Source organism: Mercurialis annua, linkage group LG7 (genome assembly GCF_937616625.2).
Source record: "Mercurialis annua linkage group LG7, ddMerAnnu1.2, whole genome shotgun sequence".
Lineage (NCBI taxonomy): Eukaryota > Viridiplantae > Streptophyta > Magnoliopsida > Malpighiales > Euphorbiaceae > Mercurialis > Mercurialis annua.
This window is the reverse complement of record NC_065576.1, coordinates 15,474,472-15,496,721: the sequence shown is the minus strand read 5'-3', so window position 1 is coordinate 15,496,721 and position 22,250 is coordinate 15,474,472. Positions and strand designations below refer to the sequence as shown.

The window sequence follows — 22,250 nt, the reverse complement described above, 5'->3', positions numbered from 1 at the left end:
AATAGATTCACCAGATCTATTTTAAAGGGTCGATTTTTGGTTCTAAGGAGTAAATTGTTTTGGCATGTATACAAAATATTTTTTACATTTTCTAATTTCATAAAACTATGGATATTTATGTAAATTAAATAAAAAAGGTTTAAAATTCAAAATTGGAGAGTTAATTTATTATGTAAAGTTTTAAATTGAAGGATTAAATTGTTTTTTTTATTCAAGTATAGATATTAATCTAAAATGTTAAAAAATTTGGGACCATTTTACATCTATATTTATCAAAAACCACATAGAAAAAACCACCATCAAAACCGGAGAGTGTGTCTCACTCTTTTGGGTGAGAGGTGGGAAGAGTTTTTTTGTACCAATTCTGTCAAATTCAGGTAAAAGTGATCATTTTTTCTTACCTTGCACTTTTTTAATACTTTGTGCCAAGTTGAGGGGGTAAAGTGATCCTTTGTCCAATAGTTGTCTTACCAAGCATATCCATTGTAAGGTAAAAGGTTGTGCATCCATCAAGTATCAACCAAAAACAAATGACAACACTCACTCTGCATCTCTCTCGCCTTACTCGCTGCCGCCGTCACCACCACCACCACCACCACCACCACCACCATCTCACTCTCTTTGCCCCTTTCCTTTCTCACTCCTCTCTCATTTTCTCCAACTCCAAACCCAAATTTGATGCTCTCTCCCTGTCGTACCCCCGTAATTTCCGATCAACCACTCGTTTATTCCGCCGCCGCTTCTCTGTTTCCTCCGCTTCAACAGCCTCGCAAGATGAAAGATACGATGTGATTGTGGTGGGAGGAGGACACGCCGGTTGTGAAGCTGCTCTTGCTTCTGCTCGTTTAGGCGCTAACACTCTTCTTCTTACCCTTAATATTGATAGAATTGCTTGGCAGGTCAGCTTCTAATTTCTCACCGGAACATTAGTATTAGTTTACTAATTTCTTTTCTAGGGTTCTATTTTAGGGCTTCTCTCATTATCTATTTTTAAAGTTAAAATTAACAGTGCTATTTTCTCCATTTATGTACAAGACGAACATAACTCAGTTATTTTAGTTTACTGTTTCTGGCAAACTATCAGAGACATGCATATGTGAATATAAACGCGACAAAAAGTCGAGATATTCTCAAATTTGTTCTGATCAAGTTGTTTTCTGATATGCAGCCTTGCAACCCAGCAGTTGGGGGACCTGCAAAATCACAATTAGTTCACGAGGTGGATGCACTTGGAGGTGAAATTGGGAAAATTGCAGATAGGTAATGTTTATTTATGCTCTGTTGTTATTACAACATTATGCTCTTAATCCTACTCTTACTGGTAGTTGTTTATTGCATTTCAATTCAGCATTAATTTACATTTTTTTGCATCTGCTTTTGTTATAAATTGTGTTAGTGAAGTGCAGAGTGCTTCTTATTTTAGAACAAAAACAGAAATCATACAGTATTCTCTGAGAAAATGTGGCATTGCTGAGAACAAGTTTCTTCAAATTGACTAGAATGCATAGAATGCAGTTCTTCAGAATACATGTACATGCAGAATTCTGATGATTGAAACTTATTATTCCCGAGATGTTTTCAAGTTTTCTACTGGTATCATATCATTCCTATAGAAGTTTTACTTACATATCAAATTATCTGAATCTCAAAAAAAATTAGCATAGCGAAAATTAATGATATAAACAATGAATGAAAATTTGGTGTCCTGAAATAGAGTAGATTAAAGCAAGAAACTGGAGAAATGGGTGGCTTTGGAAGTGGTAAATGTGTCTAAGATGGTAACTGAAAAGGCCATGAAGTACGTATATGTCTGGGTTTAAAAGGAGTTTTAATTTAGTAAAGGTTAAGTGTGAGGAGTGGCCTTTTTTAAATCAGACACAAGCGATAAGATAGGATTGAGGCTACCATGGCTGTAAGTGTTTTGATTTATTGATATGCGCCATTAACAAGTCCGTGATTGCATTGATCAGAGATGGCATTTATTTAAATCAATTGAGTGTGTCATCATTTGCAATTCAACCTGTAATAGCTCTTTTATGTTCTTGTTTCAGGTGCTACTTACAAAAGCGTGTGTTGAACATCTCAAGAGGCCCCGCAGTTCGAGCTTTGCGTGCACAAACTGACAAAAGGGAATATGCTATGCAAATGAAAAAAATAGTGGAAAGGTAAGTTATATATATGATTTTGCTTTATTTCTCTCTCTTGTACCCATTTAATGTGCTTCAGTCGGGCTTATAGAAAATAATTTTCATTTTCATAGCTTTTGATTTTCTTTTATTCATTTTTCTTGTTCCCATTAATATTCTTTCATAGGCTTATAGAAAATAAATTTCATTGTCATACCTGCTAGATTGTCGTTGCTAATTGCCCGCTGCCTTTTAACTTTTGAAAGAGGGATTTTGGGTATAGATTGATGCTTTAGTGTTTAAATACATACGATTGCACATGTACATATAATAAAAGTTAATCATACAACTATTTTAGGTCATTCTTCTCTACCTTAAGAAGCTTCCATCTCTTTTCAAATAGAAAAGGCAAAATACTTTTTTATATCCATAATTTTGAACATTTCATCAAATATAACTAAAAAATAGGACATGTTTGTCAATTTTGCGAATTAAGATAAATTTATCCAACCCTCAATTGAAACCTATTCTTGGGCACATGATCCCCATTTTAAACTCGCGTAACCCTATTTAAACTAAAATAAAAGATCAATTGTAAACAATAATCTTTCATGGAATCAAAAATTTATAAAAATAATCCCTAAAATACATTTAGTTTAGGGCTTGTATTTAAATCAGGGGCGATTGCCGGAAATTATTTGAAAGGGGGGGGGGGATTTTATATTTTTATATAAAATACAAAAATAAAGGTGGTCAATTTATATTAAAAACAAATTAAATGTGCATTATTTAGCCTCAGTAATTAAATACATTGGTTTTCTGTTCATGTGGCTTCGCCACTATATATAATTGTCCCAATTTGCAAAATTCATGGATTAGAATGTCCAAATTATAGTTTAGGAATATATTTGACAAATGATCAAAATTGTGGATATAAAAAATTATTTTGCTAATAGAAAAAGTTATTCTAGCAGTTGTGCTGGCCGGAATGCTATTATAAATATTATTTTTGAACATAATTAGTGCTTTTAAATTGTAGTTATGGTTTTGTGAGTCTAAAACATAGTTAGTTGGAATGTGTTACGCTACGAGTAGTGGTACATGGACGAGGACTCAATTTGCACATTGTTAAAGAATTTGGTAGTCTAAGGATCGGATTAGTTGGCAGCTCTTTCGAGACGCAATACTCTAAAATTATATTATGGGTTTGTTGGTAGAAAATGAATTTTAATTTTATTTATACAACAACTTTAAATTATCATAGTCTCTCTTGGAAGTTAATTTTTTAGTGTAGTTCAATAAAACATCAATGTATAAATTCAAATATACAATAAATAGCTCAAAAAAGTAAAGCAAATATCAAAATAATTCATGATAGCATAAACTATTCAAATGTAGCAACACCAAAATTTAGATCACTACTTTAAAAATTCTAATAATCAGTTCGATATTCTAATCTCACTTGTTCTCTTGCATCATAATCTAGTCTTCTAGATAATATCATCAAGATTTAGTGCGAAATATCATCATAATCTAGTCTTCTAGAAAATATTCTCACTTGTTCTCTTGCATCATAATCCAATGACTTTTAGAAAATATCATCAAGATTTAATGCTAAATCCTCCCAATATGAATTTTCAGGACTCATATCCCATTTTCTATAAGGTCCATTCACATAGCTTTCACCAAAACAAGATAGAAAACAAATATAGGAGTGAATAAGGACCAACTTATCAGCTCTTGTACAATTCATTTTTTTTTTAACATTGTGAATATAAAAGTATGTACTCCAGTTCCTCTCTCTATGACACCTAAAACAACTTCTTTATGCAGATTTGGAGCTGTTCTAGATATTCTTTAAGGGGATGGTAGTTGAAATTATTTATGATTATAAAATTTTAGAGTTAGAGTAAAGCCAAGGCAATTATTGGATTATTCATCTTTCCCCACTTTTCAAGAACAGTAGCTTCCTTTTGATCATAAAAATTTGAATACTTATATGTTTTCCTTGTATCTTTCAAACCCCCAAGCATGCAATCCATTGTTTTTATAGATTATAGCCATCTTTGGACCCTCACTATCACTAAACTTGACCACTAAATACAATGGCTAAGTAATTTTAATATATTCTCTGATTTTTCCCAAAATATTTCATTTTTAATTGTTTCGGTAACTAATGAACCCGTTTTTCTCATTTTCTAATGGTTAATCATCCAAAAATACCCCATCTTTTCAACTTTTTTCGTTTATGGTCCTACCTTTCAAAATCTTCATTTTTAGCCCATTTCTCATTTTTTCAGTTTCAATTGTAGCCATTTGTTCAAATTGGAGTGAAAAATAGTTCAAATATGTCGTTTATATTACTTGTTCCAATTTGCATTTTATCATTAAAAAATTCAAACATGAAGCAATATGAAGGGTGTATTCTAACCTTTTTTCACTCCAATTTAAACAAATGGATATAATTGAAAGTGGAAATTGAGAAATTGGCTAAAATTGAGGATTTTGAAGGGTGCGGCCATAAATGAAAAAAGTAGAAGAGGTAGGGTATTTTTGGATGATTAAGCCTTTCCTAATCTCCATATTTTATCAAATCCTTCCATGGCGTGAGAACAACCATTGTTTCAAAAGATCTACAGATTGATAACCTTTTCAACAAAATAAAATGGGGAGTACACATGATTTTTGCTATATTCATCAAATACAAGTCAGATTGTGATTTTAGAAAATGGCTAAAGCATGTGAAGGATTGATTATATACTTCACAATGCTTTTTCTCCTTTTATAGATATCGTATAACCAATTGAAGCTTTTAGCAAAATATTTAAAAATCAGGTTGAGCGTATGAACGACACAAGGAGACCAAAAAATGTGCTTGTTTGAAAAGCGAAAATAATAGTGAAAGTAGGATAAAAGTTTTATACAGCTATCAGTATTGTTATCTAGTAAATAATAGTGAAGAAGCACGCGAGTTTATGTTTAATGACGAACCTGAAACTTTAGACATGGCTGTCAAATATGTGAAAATGAGCACTTAAAATAATACTTTTTTGATTATAGCAAGTGAAAAACATCACATTTTCTATAGAAAATGGTTGATGATTACACTGTAGATCACTTGCTGTTGAAACTATACAATATATGAATCTGTAAGGTTGATGCAATTGGGACGCAAGATTCAGTGTTACGAAATTTATTGTTATTCGAGAGACTTGAAGCTTGTTGCAACCTAAAAGTACCAAAGAGTTGGTAATTGAGGTTGATTCTGGGCTTCTTCTATATTAGATTGAAATCTTAGGGAAAAGACCTTGGAGGTTGTGGAAAGGTATGAATGGAACTGATAAAGGATTATGTGAGAATTCACTTGTCTCAAGTATTTAAAGAGAGAATATTTCTGGTTGATGCACTCCAAATTAAGAAACTCATGTTTGTAAGATAACATTGATTGCATCATGGTTTTTCCACTTTTAAAAAGGAATAGACCTGTTATTTCATTAGAAAGATGGATTTACGTCAGACTTTTGGGTTAAGGTAGAAATATAATGTTTGTTATATTCATAGTTGTTAAAGCGCAAACCACACTTGAAGCGCAAAGGGTCCCATATCACTTTAAGCGCAAGGCGCAAAAAAAGCGCACGCCCGAATGAAGCTCGGCGCATATATGTAAAAAAAAATTAAGTTACCTATAACACACAATAATTATCCCCAAAATTAAATGTATGCTTTTGATAAAATCATAAGTCCAATAAAGCTACTAGCCTACCACTAGTTGATCCTTTGTGGAAGTTTGAAGGTAGAAAACAGAGAAGAGGAGCAGTCGTTTAAATTTTCTATGCATTCTTTTAATATTTTTAAAAGCCAAAAACCCAACTAACTCTTTTGTTAATGTTTTGTTTTTAAAGGCCCAAAACCCAAGCCCAAAAATATTAGGGTTTCTCAGATGCGCTAAGCGCGCTTCAGAAGCTCGCCTGAGCGCTTTTGCGCGCCTGAGGTGCGCCTTGAAGGTGGTCGCCTCAGGTGTTTCTGAGGTGCAACACCTGTGCTATGCGCTATTCTAGCGCCTTAGGCGCGCTTTTAACATATTTCTGTATCAAATTTAAGTGTACAACTCTACCAGAAAATTTACGATCAAACTCTTTTATCTTAATTATTTTTTGCACATTAGTTTACTAGATGTTGATTGCACCATTCGATGTGTGGATTTTCAGAAAGAAGTTTAGGCAGGATGCTATCCCTTTGTCCCAAAACAATTGTTCATTTTGCTATTTTCATACAATTTAAGAAAACACAATTAATATTCTAATTTTAACAAAGTATCTTCATTTTTCTTAGTATACTCTTATTAAATGCTTTAATCAATTCACTTTTTCGGGAAAATGACAATAATTAGTGGACTTTAAATAAGGGAAATATAGACTATTTAATTTTAAAATTGTGATTTACTAGAAATATGGGCAAGTATTTGGGACAAAAAAAAAGAAAAAAGTGGACAATTCTTTTGGAACAGAGGGAGTATTTGTTAAATTTTGAAAAAAATTAATGAGTTCAAATCTTCTTCTAAGGTGATGATTCTCCTTAAATCAGGTATAATCATATTTCTATCTTTATTAAATAATGGATGTAGTTGACACCATTTTCCCACTCCGCCTTATTCCTCTACATTTTACCCTTCCAGTCAAAATTTAAATGTAATCTGCAGCTTTCCATCTGCGTTTTTTTCTTCCTCTTTTAACCTTCTTTTTATTGATGATAGTAACTGTGAATGCCTGAGTATGTATAAGCTAATTAATGTAATTTTGCATTTCAGCACTCCAAATCTTTCTATCAGAGAGGCAATGGTAACAAATATTTTACTTGGAAAGAATGACAATGTGGAAGGTGTTCACACTTTTTTTGGGATGAATTTTTATGCTTCTTCGGTTATTCTCACTACTGGAACTTTTATGAGTGGTAAAATTTGGGTTGGTAGAACTTCGATGCATGCAGGAAGAGCTGGCGAGTCAGCTTCAGAAGGACTCACAGAAAACTTGCAATGCCTTGGATTTGAAACTGATAGGTTAAAAACTGGAACTCCAGCTCGTGTGGACAGTCGTACGGTTGATTATTCTGGATTGGAACCTCAGCATGGGGATGAAGAGGTCCTCCCATTTTATCTCATATGTAGGTTTTGTAGAGTAGGTTGTCATATTTGCAGTTTTCAAAATGATTTCTTCATTATTAACTATAAAAATAGGTTGAATTTAGAACATTTTAGTATTTTTGCTGTTTGTCATAGGCAACAGTGGTTGTTATGCCCTCATCTACTGGTACTAGCTCCAATTCATGCATTTACCAGCTTGTATGATGAGGATTTCACTCTTTTGCACTTAGGAAAGTTATGAAGAGGGAGAAGACTGATGGGTTTGAACCTGACCTCCTGTAGCATGAGGCAGGGACCCAACAGTTAGGCTGCTAGTCCAGTTACTAAGAAATAGTTCTTTTGACTCTTTAGGGAGGCTTACTTTTGCAGAAACAAAACTGTGAATCTAATTATCATCGGCCAAAAGAAACAGAATCATAAAATCTTTTTTTATTCTTGAAAACGTTGCATTTCTAATTTTCTTCATGTTAGTTTTACGTTTTTCTGGAATGATTTGCAGGTTAGCTGGTTTAGTTTTGATCCTGATGTACATATTGAAAGAGAACAAATGTGTTGCTATCTGACACGTACTACAAAAACCACCCATCAGCTTATAAAGGATAATTTGCATGAAACTCCAACTTATGGAGGATGGGTTGAAGCTAAGGGACCCAGGTACTGCCCTTCTATTGAGGACAAGGTACACTCTTTGAAATTTATATCTCATTCAACATATCGTCTGTCCCATCTCCTTTTCTTTCTTTCTATATTATGTCTCTACCATTGTGGAGTCAAATAGGTCACAGAAGGGAGCTAAAGTGGTACTAATTCCGTATATCACAAAAAAAGGTGTCCCTAACCCCAGCCGTAGAAATAACTAATGCATCAATCAGAGTAGTTAAATGTATGTTATACAATTTTGAAGAATTATTCTGCTAAATTGAATGGTTAACTGATATATTGAGCTGGTTATCTATAGATTAGAGGGGCAATTCTCCTCAGAGTTGAAGGAAGTTTTTGCAAGTGGCAGATTTTGAAAATTTAATAGCAAATTCCAATGGTTGAATAACCACCCTATTCCCATGATTTTATACTGAATTGCAAAATATATTTTGAACAGATCTAACTTTGTATTTTTATTTAAGTTATGAATAGTTTAGATACTCTGTATTATTTTCTTACAGGATATGTCATCCTGCTTTTCCCCTCATTCAATCATTATCTTTTTCAGAAGCAGACTACAATAATCAGGAAATGGACCAAAGTCAATTTGTTTTGGGTTATGTGTCTTTTGTTCTCAGATTTGTTATAATTTAACTCTTTGTCCTAGTCTGATTTTTAGCAATTAGCTTGGTTGATTTGAAGGGCACATCTCCCTCATCCCCACACACACATACACAGACATGTATATATGTGTTTATATGTGTGAAGAGGAGTGGATAAATAAAGTTACAATAATAATGTCTATTAAAGTTGACTTATTAAGGTTATTTAAGTATTTTATTTTTCAATATTTAATAATAAATTTAAACTCCAAGTGTTTCTATTGTTATACTAGTATTAAAATTAATAGAAACTTTATAAAAAATAAGTATCAATTCAAGTTATAGATAATTAACAAATAGTAATTTCTTTTATTAATTATTAATGAGATTTATGAGATTGAAACTCTATACTAATACTAAAACTAATAGGATTATATGAAAATTAAGTATCAATTCAAGCTACAAATAAATACCTTTTCTGTCCCAAATTGATATACAATTTAGGACAAACAAAAATATTAAAAAATTAGTTTATCTAGAGAAAATGAGTTAATTTTATAAAAAAAATACCATAATTGAACTTATTTTATTAAATTGTGACTTTATGTTTTTTATGATATTTAATCAATGGCAAAAATACTTAAAAACCCCCCATCTTTGATTTTGTTTTCAATTGCACCACCACGTAGGAGAATTTTCAATTACACCCTATTTAGGGTTTTCAGTTTTCGTCTGTACCCCAATTGACTAAAATGACCTGTTATTATTTAGAAAAAAGTTTAAATCAATCCTTCATATACTAATTTATTTGTTTTTTTCAAGTGGAAAAAATAATGATACAATCCCTCTATTTAGTTGGTTTTAATAATTTTATCATTAAATTAATTAAATTATCAATTTTTTTTATTTTGGGGTACAGATGAAAACTGAAAACCCTAAATAGGGTGCAATTGAGAATTCTCCTAGGTGGTGGTGGAATTGAAAAAAAGTTCAAAGGTGGGGGAGTTTTCAGTATTTTTGCCTTAATCAATCAATTAATAAATGAGCACATAAAGAAACTTTAAATATTGCCCGTCAATTTGGGACGGAGAGAAAATTAAAATCTAGTTAAATTTAAATTCAAATTACAAATAATAATGGATCAAATAGTTAATAAAAAACTAGTTTATTAAAATATTAAACTTCAATGAAGCTGCAAATAATTATAATAGCACTCACTCATTGTCTTGTTTTAACAGCAACAGACAAATTAATGTTTTAATTCATTTCTGGAACAAGGGGTCTCTAGTTATTATGCACTAAGTTCAGGGACATATAATGAATCACCCAAAATTTCCAAATAATTGTTTAAATAAAACTTATTAAATTGTACTTAATTGCTTTTATGTTTATTGTCTGCTTTTATTTAGTTACTAAGGATTACCAATTATATGAACCTCTATAACATCTACTTTGTGAACTTCGGCATTGACTGGTCCAAAGAGAGCCAGGTTTCAGATTTTTGATGGTTTCATAAGTTCCTCCCTGTTTTTTCATATGAAGTTATTTGTCTCCTTAACAAAGTCATTCATGTTGCTCCTCAAAATAGGAAGTTAAGCCTAGTCATTCATGTTGCTTCTCAAAATAGGAAGTTAAGCCTTGTCTCCTCTTGTTCCGTATTTAACCTAGTATTCTTTTGTTATTTTGTTTTTCTTTGTTATTTTTTCTTGTACTTTGTTTAGCTAGTGTCATGTGATATTTAAGCCCTCTAATACTGCCCACTCCTCCTTTGATATGATCTCTACAATTTCTGAACAATATTCTGCATGCAATATTAACTCTAATTATTGTGGGAACTCTACACAATCTAGGTTCACAACATTAGAAAGGAAAACATAAAGAACACATGGCACAAGTTTAAAGAATATCGGTATCCTTGTTGTGGGAACTCTACACAATCATTGTTGGTTCCTAGCTTTTTCTCATCAATCATAAAGAAAGAAAAATAAGAAAGGAAAACAGAGGAAAAAAATGTTGCTACATGGAGGACGAGATATCCGGCATTCATAATGAACACATGGCACAAGTTTAAAGAATATCGGTATCCTTTCCACCACTGAACCATCCTACCAAAATTGGATCCTCTTTTCCTGTTATAGCTAAAACAAGTTAATCTGGGAGATACCTGATTTTCTGCAAACTTAACTGAAAGGTGTTTAATTTATCAACTATACTCATATTGAAACAAATGGAATGGGACTTGGTATAATCATAACAGACATCATAATGCACCAAAAAAGGGGATGTAAGCTGATGGACCAACACTGACTCTCTACAGTAGCAATATAGATGAGGAATAAAAGAAAAAAATTACATTGCAGCCGTTATGCAGAACCCAACCCTTTTTTCCATATTTGGGGGTCTCCTTCCTTTAGGTAATGCAGGAGGGAATTAATAACGTAGCTTCTCTCTTCTAAAGGGTTAAATCATTTCAGCTCCACTCGTGGCAATGCCATCTAATCATGCAATAGTGATAGGAATTATGTCGATGTTGCTACTTTATTTATGATTTTACACAACGCTTTGCTACATTTATTAAGCAGATAACGTGTCAGTGCTGTGAAATTTACTTCTAATCATCTTCTCCTTTCCAGATTGTGAGGTTTCAAGATAAAGAATCACATCAAATTTTTCTTGAACCAGAAGGTCGGAATGTGCCGGAGCTCTATGTGCAGGTCATTCTTGTCCTTTTCTTCTTGTTATCTTGGTGAAATTATAGAATTATGGTAATAGATTAAATTTGTTTGTGTGAAGGAATATGAATCAACCTTGTTGAGAGCAAATGGTTTTCTTCATATCAAGAAGCAGTTAAAAAAGAGCAAGCAAAAGAAAATTGTGTCCATATTCTATTGTGTTTGTTCATGCTGAGGTTTTGTGATTAGCTCAATTCCAAGTTGCTACTAGTACTACTACATTCGGAAGTCTTCTAGACTATGCCTCGTTAACCTTTTACATAGATATATTTGTTGAAATTGGATAGGAGCAAACTAAAATTGTTTATATATATGTGTGTTGGCAAATATGAATCACATACTTATAAGCTCAATTGGGTTTTCACATATCTAATGTTCAAGACCCAAAATTTATTATTTGGACTTCCATTATAAAAAAAAATGAATATCCTAAACCTTTATGCATCTCCCTGTGAACAAACAACCTAATTTTTAAATTCTGGTATATGAAGAATTATGGTTGCATTATTAGAAGGAAGTTAGCTTTCTAATAATTAAATGGACCTCAACAAAGTAGTTGTATTACATTCATGCTTCTCTCATATTGTTTATTGGAGAATATCTCCAAACATCACTTTTATATCTGTTAATTGGTTGTGAAATTTTTGGTACTGGCAGTTTATCTTCATTATTACCAATTTTGACAAATTATATTTGCTGCATGAGATATTAGCAGATAAAAAGTACACCTTTCCTAGTTTATTCATCGTACTATATTTACCAATAAGATTTTGTCCCTAAATAGTCACATATTTTCCTTGTAGGGATTCTCGACTGGTTTACCTGAGAGATTACAGTTACCGCTCTTGAGAACTTTGCCCGGACTTGAAAATTGTTCTATGCTAAGGCCTGCTTATGCCGTGGAATATGATTTCCTGCCTGCACATCAATGCTCTAGGTCTCTTATGACAAAGAAGGTTGAGGGGCTTTTCTTTTCTGGTCAAATAAATGGAACAACAGGTTATGAAGAGGCTGCAGCACAGGTTGACTTCTATGACAGTGTCTACTTTTTCTCATATTAATGAACTTATATTTTCTGTCATTGCTCAGTAAGACGATAACTTGTTTGCTGGTCTCAGCAATCTAAAGGCAGTAGTGGATTTTTTCTGATGAAAGTAATGTCTTTTCTTCAAAATTTTCTCATCTTTCCCTTTACTTTTTCCTTCTCTTCTTGCAGGGAATTCTTTCTGGTATTAATGCTGCAAGACATTCAGATGGTAAGCCCCTCATTGTACTCGAGAGGGAAAGCAGTTATATAGGCACGTTACTTGATGATCTGGTCACCAAGGATCTTCGAGAACCATACCGTATGTTAACAAGGTAATTGCTTAGTTATTGATACTTTTTTTGTGTATTTTTTGGCAGTAAATTGTTGGTATAGTTGCAAATTGCAAGTGTGTGCATGGGGAATAAAATTTGATGTGCAGTAATTATGTAATGCTGATAAATAATGAGCTTTTGACTAGTGTTTGGAGCATATGCACCATTATGTGTTTGAGATGATTTCATTTGTATAAAAGTATGTAGAATATTCTTAGAAACATTAATATTCTTCCCATCTTTCTTTTTAGGCTTAATGGTATATAAATTCCAAACTTTTGCGACTTTTTCCAAATCTAATCAAAATCAAACTAGATCAACATGGAATGGACTTTCACGCCAACACACGTGCTGTCTAATTCTCAAATCTACTTACGAGATAGAGTATTCGATCGAAACATTTCTATCATTAGCAAACTAATTTCTGATATCAGAAACTATAGTCATGACATCCGATTCAACGACCACTGACAAACCTTCTAAAAAAATGGGACAGACCTTTCATGAAAAAAGACAAACAAATTTTTTAGAAAAAAAGACGGACAATAAAATATAATATTTTAATAAATAAAATTATTAAAGCCCCTAAATGATTTCATTTTTATTATTGAAAGATCTTAATTTATCTCCGATCTTTGTTTTGCAATAAATTAGAATTTTTATGGGTTTTGTCATTAAATTTTAACCAATTAAAACATAAAAATGTAAAAGATTTGACTATTAATTACTCCCTCCTTCTCAAATTGATAAGCACTATTTCAAGTTTTTTTGTCCCAAGTTATAGGCAGTCATTTATTACTTAAATGATCAAATGGCATATGCACCCTCATTAATTATGATATATTACATTATAAGAGAGAGAAAAAGGAAGAGACAGTCAACAGTGCATTAAATAAAGGCAAGTGTGATATGTTTTCATAGAATTAATTTACTAAATTTCTTAATATTTGTGTTTGTCCTAAACTGCCTACCAAAAATCGCTAGAAAATGAAAAAAAAAAACGGAAAAAATTGGGATTAGTTTTGTAACTTTTTGAACATCAGGATTAAATCGCTACATATAAGAAACGTTGAGATTTGTTTTGCCAATTCTCCTAGTTTTGTTTTTGTGGTTTAAGCACATTATTTATAAGTTGACATAAAAAATCTTAACATTTCCTTTAATTGGAAAAAAAGAAAAGAAACCTATCGTTTTTAGGCATTTTATAGCCCAAATGTCTTATCCGATATCGTTTTAGTCATTCAAAACAGTCAAAATGACATCGTTTTTGCGGGAAAACCCCTAAACAGTATCGTAGTATTAAAAGTTTGGAAAGATTGAGATTTAGGGTGCCATATTATGAATAACATGCTTAAATCGCAAAAAACATGAAAGGTGGGGATTTTTTATATATATATATATAACCCTTTAAAAATTAAGAAGCAATATTATTTTCATATCTGTCTTGCTTCGAGTTTCTACGAACTTCTTAGCAGTTTTTTAAAAATCGAACCGGTGGCCGAACCGGTATGGCCACCGGTTCCCTGATGGGCTGATCAACCGTTGGTTTAGTAAAATTGTAAAAAAGAATAAAAATTAAACCTAGCTTGTATAGTTTATGGCCCAACCTGTTCAATTGATCAATCATCGGTTCTGTTTGATTTCCTGGTTGGATCCGGTCCGATCGGTGGGATCGGATATCCGGTTCTTTAAATTAGTTGGACTTAGTTGGACTGGACAACTGGACGGCTCTTGGTTCAACTGGTTGAACCGGAAGGTCCTTTAATCATTGCTTCTTAGTCATGTAGCAAATATAATATTTTGGCTCCTATTTTCATCCTTTACCTGTTGAAAACTTCTCATGACAGATCAAATGTTTTCCTTAATAATGCCTGAAGTAGAAAGTCACAACCTGGTCTACTGTGAACAGTGACTTTTTTTTTGCAAGCATTATCATGTACTTGCATGTGATTTTCTGTTCTTCAGCTCGACTAACAATTTAAATTGTTCATGGTATTCATTTTTAAGATATAAATTTTACCTAATTATTTTTCTTCCATCTGTTAGCCGCTCTGAGCACCGATTACTTCTCCGATCTGATAATGCTGATAGTCGTCTCACACCATTGGGGCATGAAATAGGTTTGATAAATGACAGACGGTGGAAATTATATCAAGATAAACAAGCTCGAATTTCTGAGGAGAAACAGCGTTTAAAATCTGTCAGGTTTTCAGGTTTGTGTTTTATAATCTTTTGCAGCTAAAGAGGAAATAAAATAACCTACAAATATGGAAAAATACTCTTGTTGCAGCCTTGTTTTTGGGATAAGATATGGGTTTTTTATTTTCTATGGGATCAAGGAAGATGAATTTTGCTTCTGGGCTTTCCTTCCTTTCGAATTCGACCTATGTTGAAGTGTAGTTAATGGCTGAATAGAGAACCATAAAATCTCTGAACTTTAGGAGTTAACCTTGAATTTCATTTCTGCCTGTTACGTTTCTTGTAAAAACATTTTTATATTTCAAGTGAGGGTAGGTTAGTCCCTTATCCATAAATCCTGCTTTTTTTATTAGCTATTCTTAAGGAATGTAAATAAGAAATATTCTAAAATCAGCAATGCTAATTAAATAAGAAAACACAAGAAAAGATGATTTGGGAAATTGACTATTTCTTCCATATGTAAATCTCTTGCTAGCCAATATTGGTTTTGGAGATTTAGGAGCTGTGTAAGAAAACACAAGAAAAGATCATTTGGGAAATTTGACTATTTCTTCCATATGTAAATCTCTTGCTAGCCAATATTGGTTTTGGAGATTTAGGAGCTGTGTCAGCTATAACATCACCCATAGCAACTCTAAAATGTGCAAATTTTATACTGAAAATGCACTTGAAACAATTATCTTCAGATAGAGAAGTAGCATCAGATGGACCTTACTGTAACTGTTTACATGGTGCATTGAATTATTAAATCATCTATTGTTTAGTGTAGATATATCTCTATGGTATTAATTTAAAATCCACATTTTAAAGAGTTTTTGATTTGAGTTGGGAACCATCAAGTAACTATATGAAGGACTTCATGCTTATTAAATGGACTAGTAATTTACATGGTCTGAGAGTAAAGATCTCTAACCTAGGCTGCGATCATGAAAGGCTAAATTTAGCCATTTCCATGATGAGCTGAGTGAGAGAAACAGACGTTTAGTAAGCTTAGTAAAATTATTGAGTGTGGAATTCAGATGTTATAGGCCAAAGGAGTAGAGTGCAATTTAAGCAGTCTAGTGATCTGTTAAATATTTTCAAAATTACCTAGGGCAAAGAAAGATAGAAAAGAAAAGGTTGTGAGTTCTGCTGCAGGCACGATCACTGTAGCACATGAAACAGTATGTTTGGCATTTGCCCATGTGCTCAACCTATGGCTACGCACTAAGGCCGTGCACGCATACTAACAATTGTTTTTTTGTCTGTTAAATTCAATAATCACAACTTCTGCTTCTTTTTTTTTTTTTTATTATATCTATGTTAATTAATTACTTTCTCACAATAAATAGTAATAAATTTATAGAGAAAATGCATTTCTTTGTCCTTAACAAATTAGTATCTATAGATCAAAACTCTGCTTTCCTCTTATATTACTAAGTGCAAGGTTCTTGTCTCAATTGAAATTTATATGCGTCTATCGCACATATAGAAAGCAAATTTAGCCTGCAAAATATTGGCGATTCGATATTTGATTTGAAATATACTCTTGGTTATTTCATACTTGTTCTTGTTTATATTATCGTTCTTGTTACCGTGACGGGGAAAGAAAGTGGTATAATGTGTGTAAATGTCGTGCCAACTTCCATCCATTGCAGCGTAGGCTGTAGTCTTTTTTAGATTGTAACCAAATTTCTTCCTAGAAATCTATTCATTTGGTTCCTTTTATAGGCGTTTTTATAATTTACGTGATAATATTAGGAAAACAACTGCTATAGTGCTATTAGCATTGAAGGTTACAAAACAAATGCTGATTTAATATGCATAATTTCAAGATGGTGATATGGTTATTGTTTGAACCAAACCTGAAAGGTTTCTAAAGATGCTTTCAGGAAGCTTCATCCAAAAGAAATAGGTCCTTTCAAATTTTTGAAGAAAATAAGTGCCAATGCTTATGTACTTGAGTTTCTGAATGACATGAACAAAGAAGATTTAACTTTGTCTTGCGGACGTGATGTGGATGTGCCTAATGATGAAATTAAAGCTAGACTACCTTCTGGCCATTGTCTAAAGGAATAAATTAAAAATGTAGTTGATCATCAGGTGGTTTCGACGAGAAGGAGTGGTCATCAGAGATTTATTGTTAAAAGGGTTGATCGTTCCCAATCCGATTGCATAGAGATAACTCAAGAAGAGTTCCAAAGGCTTGATCAGGATCAAAATGATAGATTAGCTCTTCCAAGCCGGGGAAAAATGATGGAAAAGGCAGTGGCAACATGTGCATAAACATCGTGCCAAAATGGATCCAATGTTCAAGCATTAATTTGGGACGTAGTTTTGATGGAGAGGCCGAATGAGAAATTAATTAAGTTAAAGAAAATCATTTAGTTGCAGGAATTCAGAATTATCAGTTCAAGGTTGTTTTATTGTAGTGTCTTAGGAAGGGGGATTTTGGGTTTACCTCCTCCTGTTACAGAATTTCTGCAACCAAAGCCATAAAAAAGATGAAAGAAAAAAGATGTCTTTGTTGAGCTTTGAGGAGTTATTTATTAGATGCTAGGTTGTAACTGCTGCTTTTATAATGTCCAGGAGGAGATTTGGCTGCTGATGTTACTCGTTTGTCTGGACAGCCTGTGAAGGACTTTTCAACACTGGAGAGTGTTTTAAAGAAACCACACATCCAGTATAAAGTTCTCGATAAGCATGGTTTTGGTAATGAGCTCTTAAATAGAGAGGAGAAAGCATGTGTTGAGATCGATGTTAAGTATGAAGGCTTCATTGTACGTCAGAAGATCCAACTTCAACAGGTATGTAATAGTTCTCCTCTTGTGAACCAATGAATCAGAAATCTCTGTTGTACTTATATTTGGATGCACTTAGAAGCTCTACATGCACAATTGTTTTATTTTATAACTTGAACAGTACTGCTTCTCTGCTTGTAGATGGCCCATCAACAAAATAGACCACTTCCAAAGGACTTGGATTACAATGCAATGACAACTTTATCCCTTGAATCACGTGAGAAACTATCCAAGGTTTGTACTAACTCCCTGTTCAACTTGACGCTATTAAGTGACAAACATTTTTATCTAATGCATGAGACTACTGCAATATCTTCATTTGGGATCATAGAGGACTGCATTTAATTCAATTGTGTTATAGACAGAGATTAAAGAAAAATTATACTCCCTCCGTCTCACTTAAGAAGTCCCATTTGCTTTTACACACAAATTAACAAAACATTTATTATCTTTGTCTTTTCATGTTTTGCCCCTATTAATAATAGTGAAATTTTTCAAAGAGTTTTTCTAAAATGACTAAAAGAAGGGTAAAATAGGGTATTCAATGGAAAGACATTTCAAAAATAGTAATGAGACTTTTTAAATGGGACATCCCAAAATGGAATATGGGACTTCTTAAACGGGACGGAGGGAGTATGTTTTATTCAATATAGAAGAATATATATACAACCTATAGGAGAACTTCTTAATCTCTGAACTTTTCAATCTCTAGTAGTATCTCTATTTAATTACTTTCTCTATTCTATAACATTAAGTACTTCTCACATTATATAACATTCTACAATATTCTTTGACACTGCCCCTCAAGCTTGAGTACAGATATTTATCATGCCTAGCTTGTTATAAATATAAGGAACTCGATTTTCATTTAGAGCTTTCATGAAATATCTCCTTAATGCCCTCCGGTCTTTACATACTCCAAAAAAGTAGGGACTCTTGTAGTTTTTTTTTGAATAAAGTGACAATTAACTTCAACGTGTTTAGTTCTTTCATGGAATACTGTATTAGATGCAATATGAAGAGTGGTTTGATTATTAAGACATAATTTTGCTGGCATTGGAGTCTTAGGGCCTAGTTCAATCAAGAGTTGATATATCCATATTACTTCACAAATAATTTGAGTCATTGCTCTATATTCTGATTCTGCGTCTGAACGTGAAACAACATTTTGCTTCTCACTCTTTCATGAAATCGAATATCTTTCAACAAAGACACAATAACTTGACGTGGATCTTCTATATTACACCCTGTCCAGTCTGCAGCTGAAAAGCACTCAATATGAGTAATGCCCATGATTTTCTATATAATGCCACATCCAGGTGCTCCTTTTAATAACCTAAAATTTGTTCCAAAGCTGCCCAATGATTAGCTGTTGGAGAGGGCATGAATGGACTCGCAACACTAACAAAGTGCCATGTCAGGACAAGTGTAAGATAGTTCAACTTTCCAACTAAACTTCTATACTTCTCATGATCTTCAAACAATTTTTCCTTGCTTGAAAGTTGCAAATTAGGGAACATTTGTTTGCTACATGGTTTAGCTCCCAATTTTTCTATTCAAGTCAACAAGTCGAGTACATATTTCCTTTGAACTAAGAGGGTTCCTTTCTTACTTCTCATTCCTTTGACTCCCAAGGAATACCCAAATCCTTTGTATGAAACTGAGTATGCAGAAAACATTAGTGTGCTACTACATGGTTTAGCTTTCACTGTTCCTGTTTCGATCAACAAATTGAGTACATATTTTGCTTGACACGAGGATTCTTTTCTTAAGCCTAAGACTATCAAATTGGGTAACCACGTGATAAAAAGGCAACAATTGGCTACACTTGGAACTAATGTGTAAGAATTACATCAAAGACTATCAAATTCGAACAATCGAGCTATCCAAGTCAATGACCATGGTGTTCACGTAAGAGTGGTTGCAAGAGATGATTTCTCTCTTCAAAATGCATGCATAAATAATGGAGGACAAGGTACTGACATAGAATATGAAAAATAATAAAAATAAAGTAGATGTTCCTTGTTTTGATGATATAAAATAAGTGAGGAATGAAGAGTAAGATTTACTAAGATCAGGGTTGGCAAAGATACGGTTTTATGGTGTTCTGCGTGATATGGAGAGAAATAGAGAAGATCCAAATAGTACATAGCTGAAATAAGGACCAAGGTTGAAGAAAAATATTTGCCATTGAGGAAGTGTAAAATATGTCTACACAAGGATCCAAATTTAAATGGAGATTTCTCGGGCAGCATGTATAAAAGATAGTGCAACAATCAAATATGCTCTCTCATATGACAATGAAGGAAGAGAAACAAGGACAACAACCAAGAGAACCCATGCAACAAATAGTTTAAATTCGTGAAGCAGAAAATCGAAAAAAATAGCTGTCTTTGGTGTGATTATTGGGAAAACTGTTTGTTCTATCTTTGTTATCTCCTAATTTCCTTTTAATTTTAGACCTAAAACTTCATATCTAACATTAGTTTCCGCTGTTCTGCTGTTTACAACTTAAACATGCGTAGAATAGATTTAAAAAACGTGTCCTACATCATTTGATAAGCTCAAGCTAGAATTTGGGTTCCTCAAAACTTTGCACTAGCTTGTTTATATAAACTTGAGCTCGAGCTTGATACCTCAACTCGACTGGACTTTGCTTGATTACACCCCTAATGTAAATTGCCAAAATGCTCATGAGTCAAAGCTCAACTAAAACAATTCTTGCTTGACCTCATTTGACGAGTCTCTTCTATTAAATGCCAACTCAAGCTAGAAGCCAGTTCTAGCTTGTAAATTTTGATATGAATAACTTGATACGTAATTTAATTATTTTGCTTAATAATATGTATGGAAATATGTACTTCAACTTATTTGTCAGCATAACATAATATATTTCATTTGCTGCTTTATTATTTTCATCTGAGCTTTTTGTTTATTGGTAAACTGACTAATAACTTAAATTCGTTGAGGTTCATTGACCGCCGTTAAGATAATAAATATAGTGAGTTTGACTACATAAGAAATAAGCCAAGCTCAATGTAGCCAAATCTCAGCTCGGCACAGCTTGTTCATATCCCTTGCTTGATGGAATTGTAGACCAATCCTTATCTGGTTGTACCTCTTCATTGTTAGGATAGTTGCTCTTTAAGTCGATTGTTTATTAAGGCATGAATTGTATCTCTAATGATTATTTTGACTATCATAGGATCTGTATGGGTCTGCGGGGATACATTATAGGATCAAATTGAGAAGATCTATTGTACAAAATGATGCTGTTTAAATATTATTATTAATTTTTTTGAACGAGAATGATATGGTATGGTTAATTTTAATTTGATGATCTTATATTCAGGTCAGGCCACAAACTATTGGTCAAGCAAGCAGAGTGGGTGGGGTTAGCCCTGCCGACATTACTGCGCTTCTAATAATCCTTGAAGCCACCAGGAGGAAAGCACAGGAACAGAAGAGGCAGAAAATATTGCATTCTGTTGCGACAGACGCCAATCCTGAATGCAATGCAGCTTTGACAGAGACAATCAGCTCTTGAGATTGTGCTCGTTCTGCTATCGGTTAAATTCTGTGGGTTTCACTGTCCTCTTCAGAGTAGTCGAGACAAGAAGAGGACATGTATTGAAGATGGTTAATTGGTGAAGGTTCTTGAACGGTCAATCGACCCCCACTTTGTGCTCGTGTGAACAAAATATTTTAAGGTCAGTACTCAGTTCAGAAGCCTAACCTGAAGAGAATAGTCAAAACCAAACAATTTCTTGGCAACTCTATATAACTAGCTTTTCCTGTTACTTTAATCATTAGAGCAGTCAACATTGGCAGGTACTCACATTTCTTGTAATTATAAAGTATATATTTAGGCATAGCGCAAATTTTGTATTATGAGCCTTCATCTATATACAATGATATTTATCGCAATTCTCAAATAGCGGGAAACGTTAGAATGATAAAAAAATACAAATGAAGCAGAAGTATCTCAAGTCTCTTTGTAATCATAACTATGACTGATGAAGACTAGCATTTTTTTTTTCATTTTTGTTGGCCGTCTCCATCAATGGTTTTGCAATGTGAAAGGAGAAAACCTACTGCATACTATGTTACATGCACGATTGGCTTAATCCATCAATGTGTTCTTGTATTTTACTTGTTTTGCATATAAGGTTCCTCCATCAAAATACATCATCATTAAATCCCTGCATTTTCAGTTACATTATCCCGAGATTCCTCTGTTAAAGCAAGTGTTACACCGCTAATGCACTTTCAATTTTTTAATTTTAGGTCTTTGGACTTTTAAATGTAGAAATTTTGCATAAATATGTATTAATTTTTAGTTTAATCAAATTAAAATGGCTAAACCCATTCAAAGGCCCCTCTACTTTATAATTTGGACTCGAAAAGCTCCTACCCCAAAGTTCGTCACGGTTGGGTCCCTGTACTTTCATTTTGGACATTTTGAGGCCCTTACGAAGACGGGAAATTGTGCATGAGTTTCAAACACTGTTAGGGAACGTGAGCCATGAATTTCGAAGTCCAGCTTGGACTCTGAGATAAAAAAAATTTCCACGTGTGTAATGTTGGTGGTCCATGTGGCGGCTGAGTCAGCAACTATAATATGACGCCGTTCCGTTTAATTAATCAAACGTCGTCGCTCTAAACAGTAG

At 33.2% G+C, this 22,250-nt stretch overlaps 1 protein-coding gene across 1 annotated transcript; it reads left to right on the top strand.

Moving 5' to 3' along the window:
• Positions 1 to 496: 496 nt before the first annotated feature.
• On the top strand, positions 497 to 21,507 carry LOC126655158 (uncharacterized). Its single transcript, XM_050349178.2, has 12 exons — positions 497 to 899; positions 1,169 to 1,260; positions 2,052 to 2,165; positions 6,934 to 7,264; positions 7,766 to 7,945; positions 11,144 to 11,224; positions 12,046 to 12,264; positions 12,459 to 12,601; positions 14,648 to 14,814; positions 17,369 to 17,586; positions 17,722 to 17,814; positions 20,933 to 21,507. Exons 1-12 carry the CDS (start codon positions 531 to 533, stop codon positions 21,125 to 21,127), a joined length of 2,202 nt encoding a protein of 733 aa, XP_050205135.1. The 5' UTR covers positions 497 to 530; the 3' UTR covers positions 21,128 to 21,507.
• Positions 21,508 to 22,250: the final 743 nt, after the last annotated feature.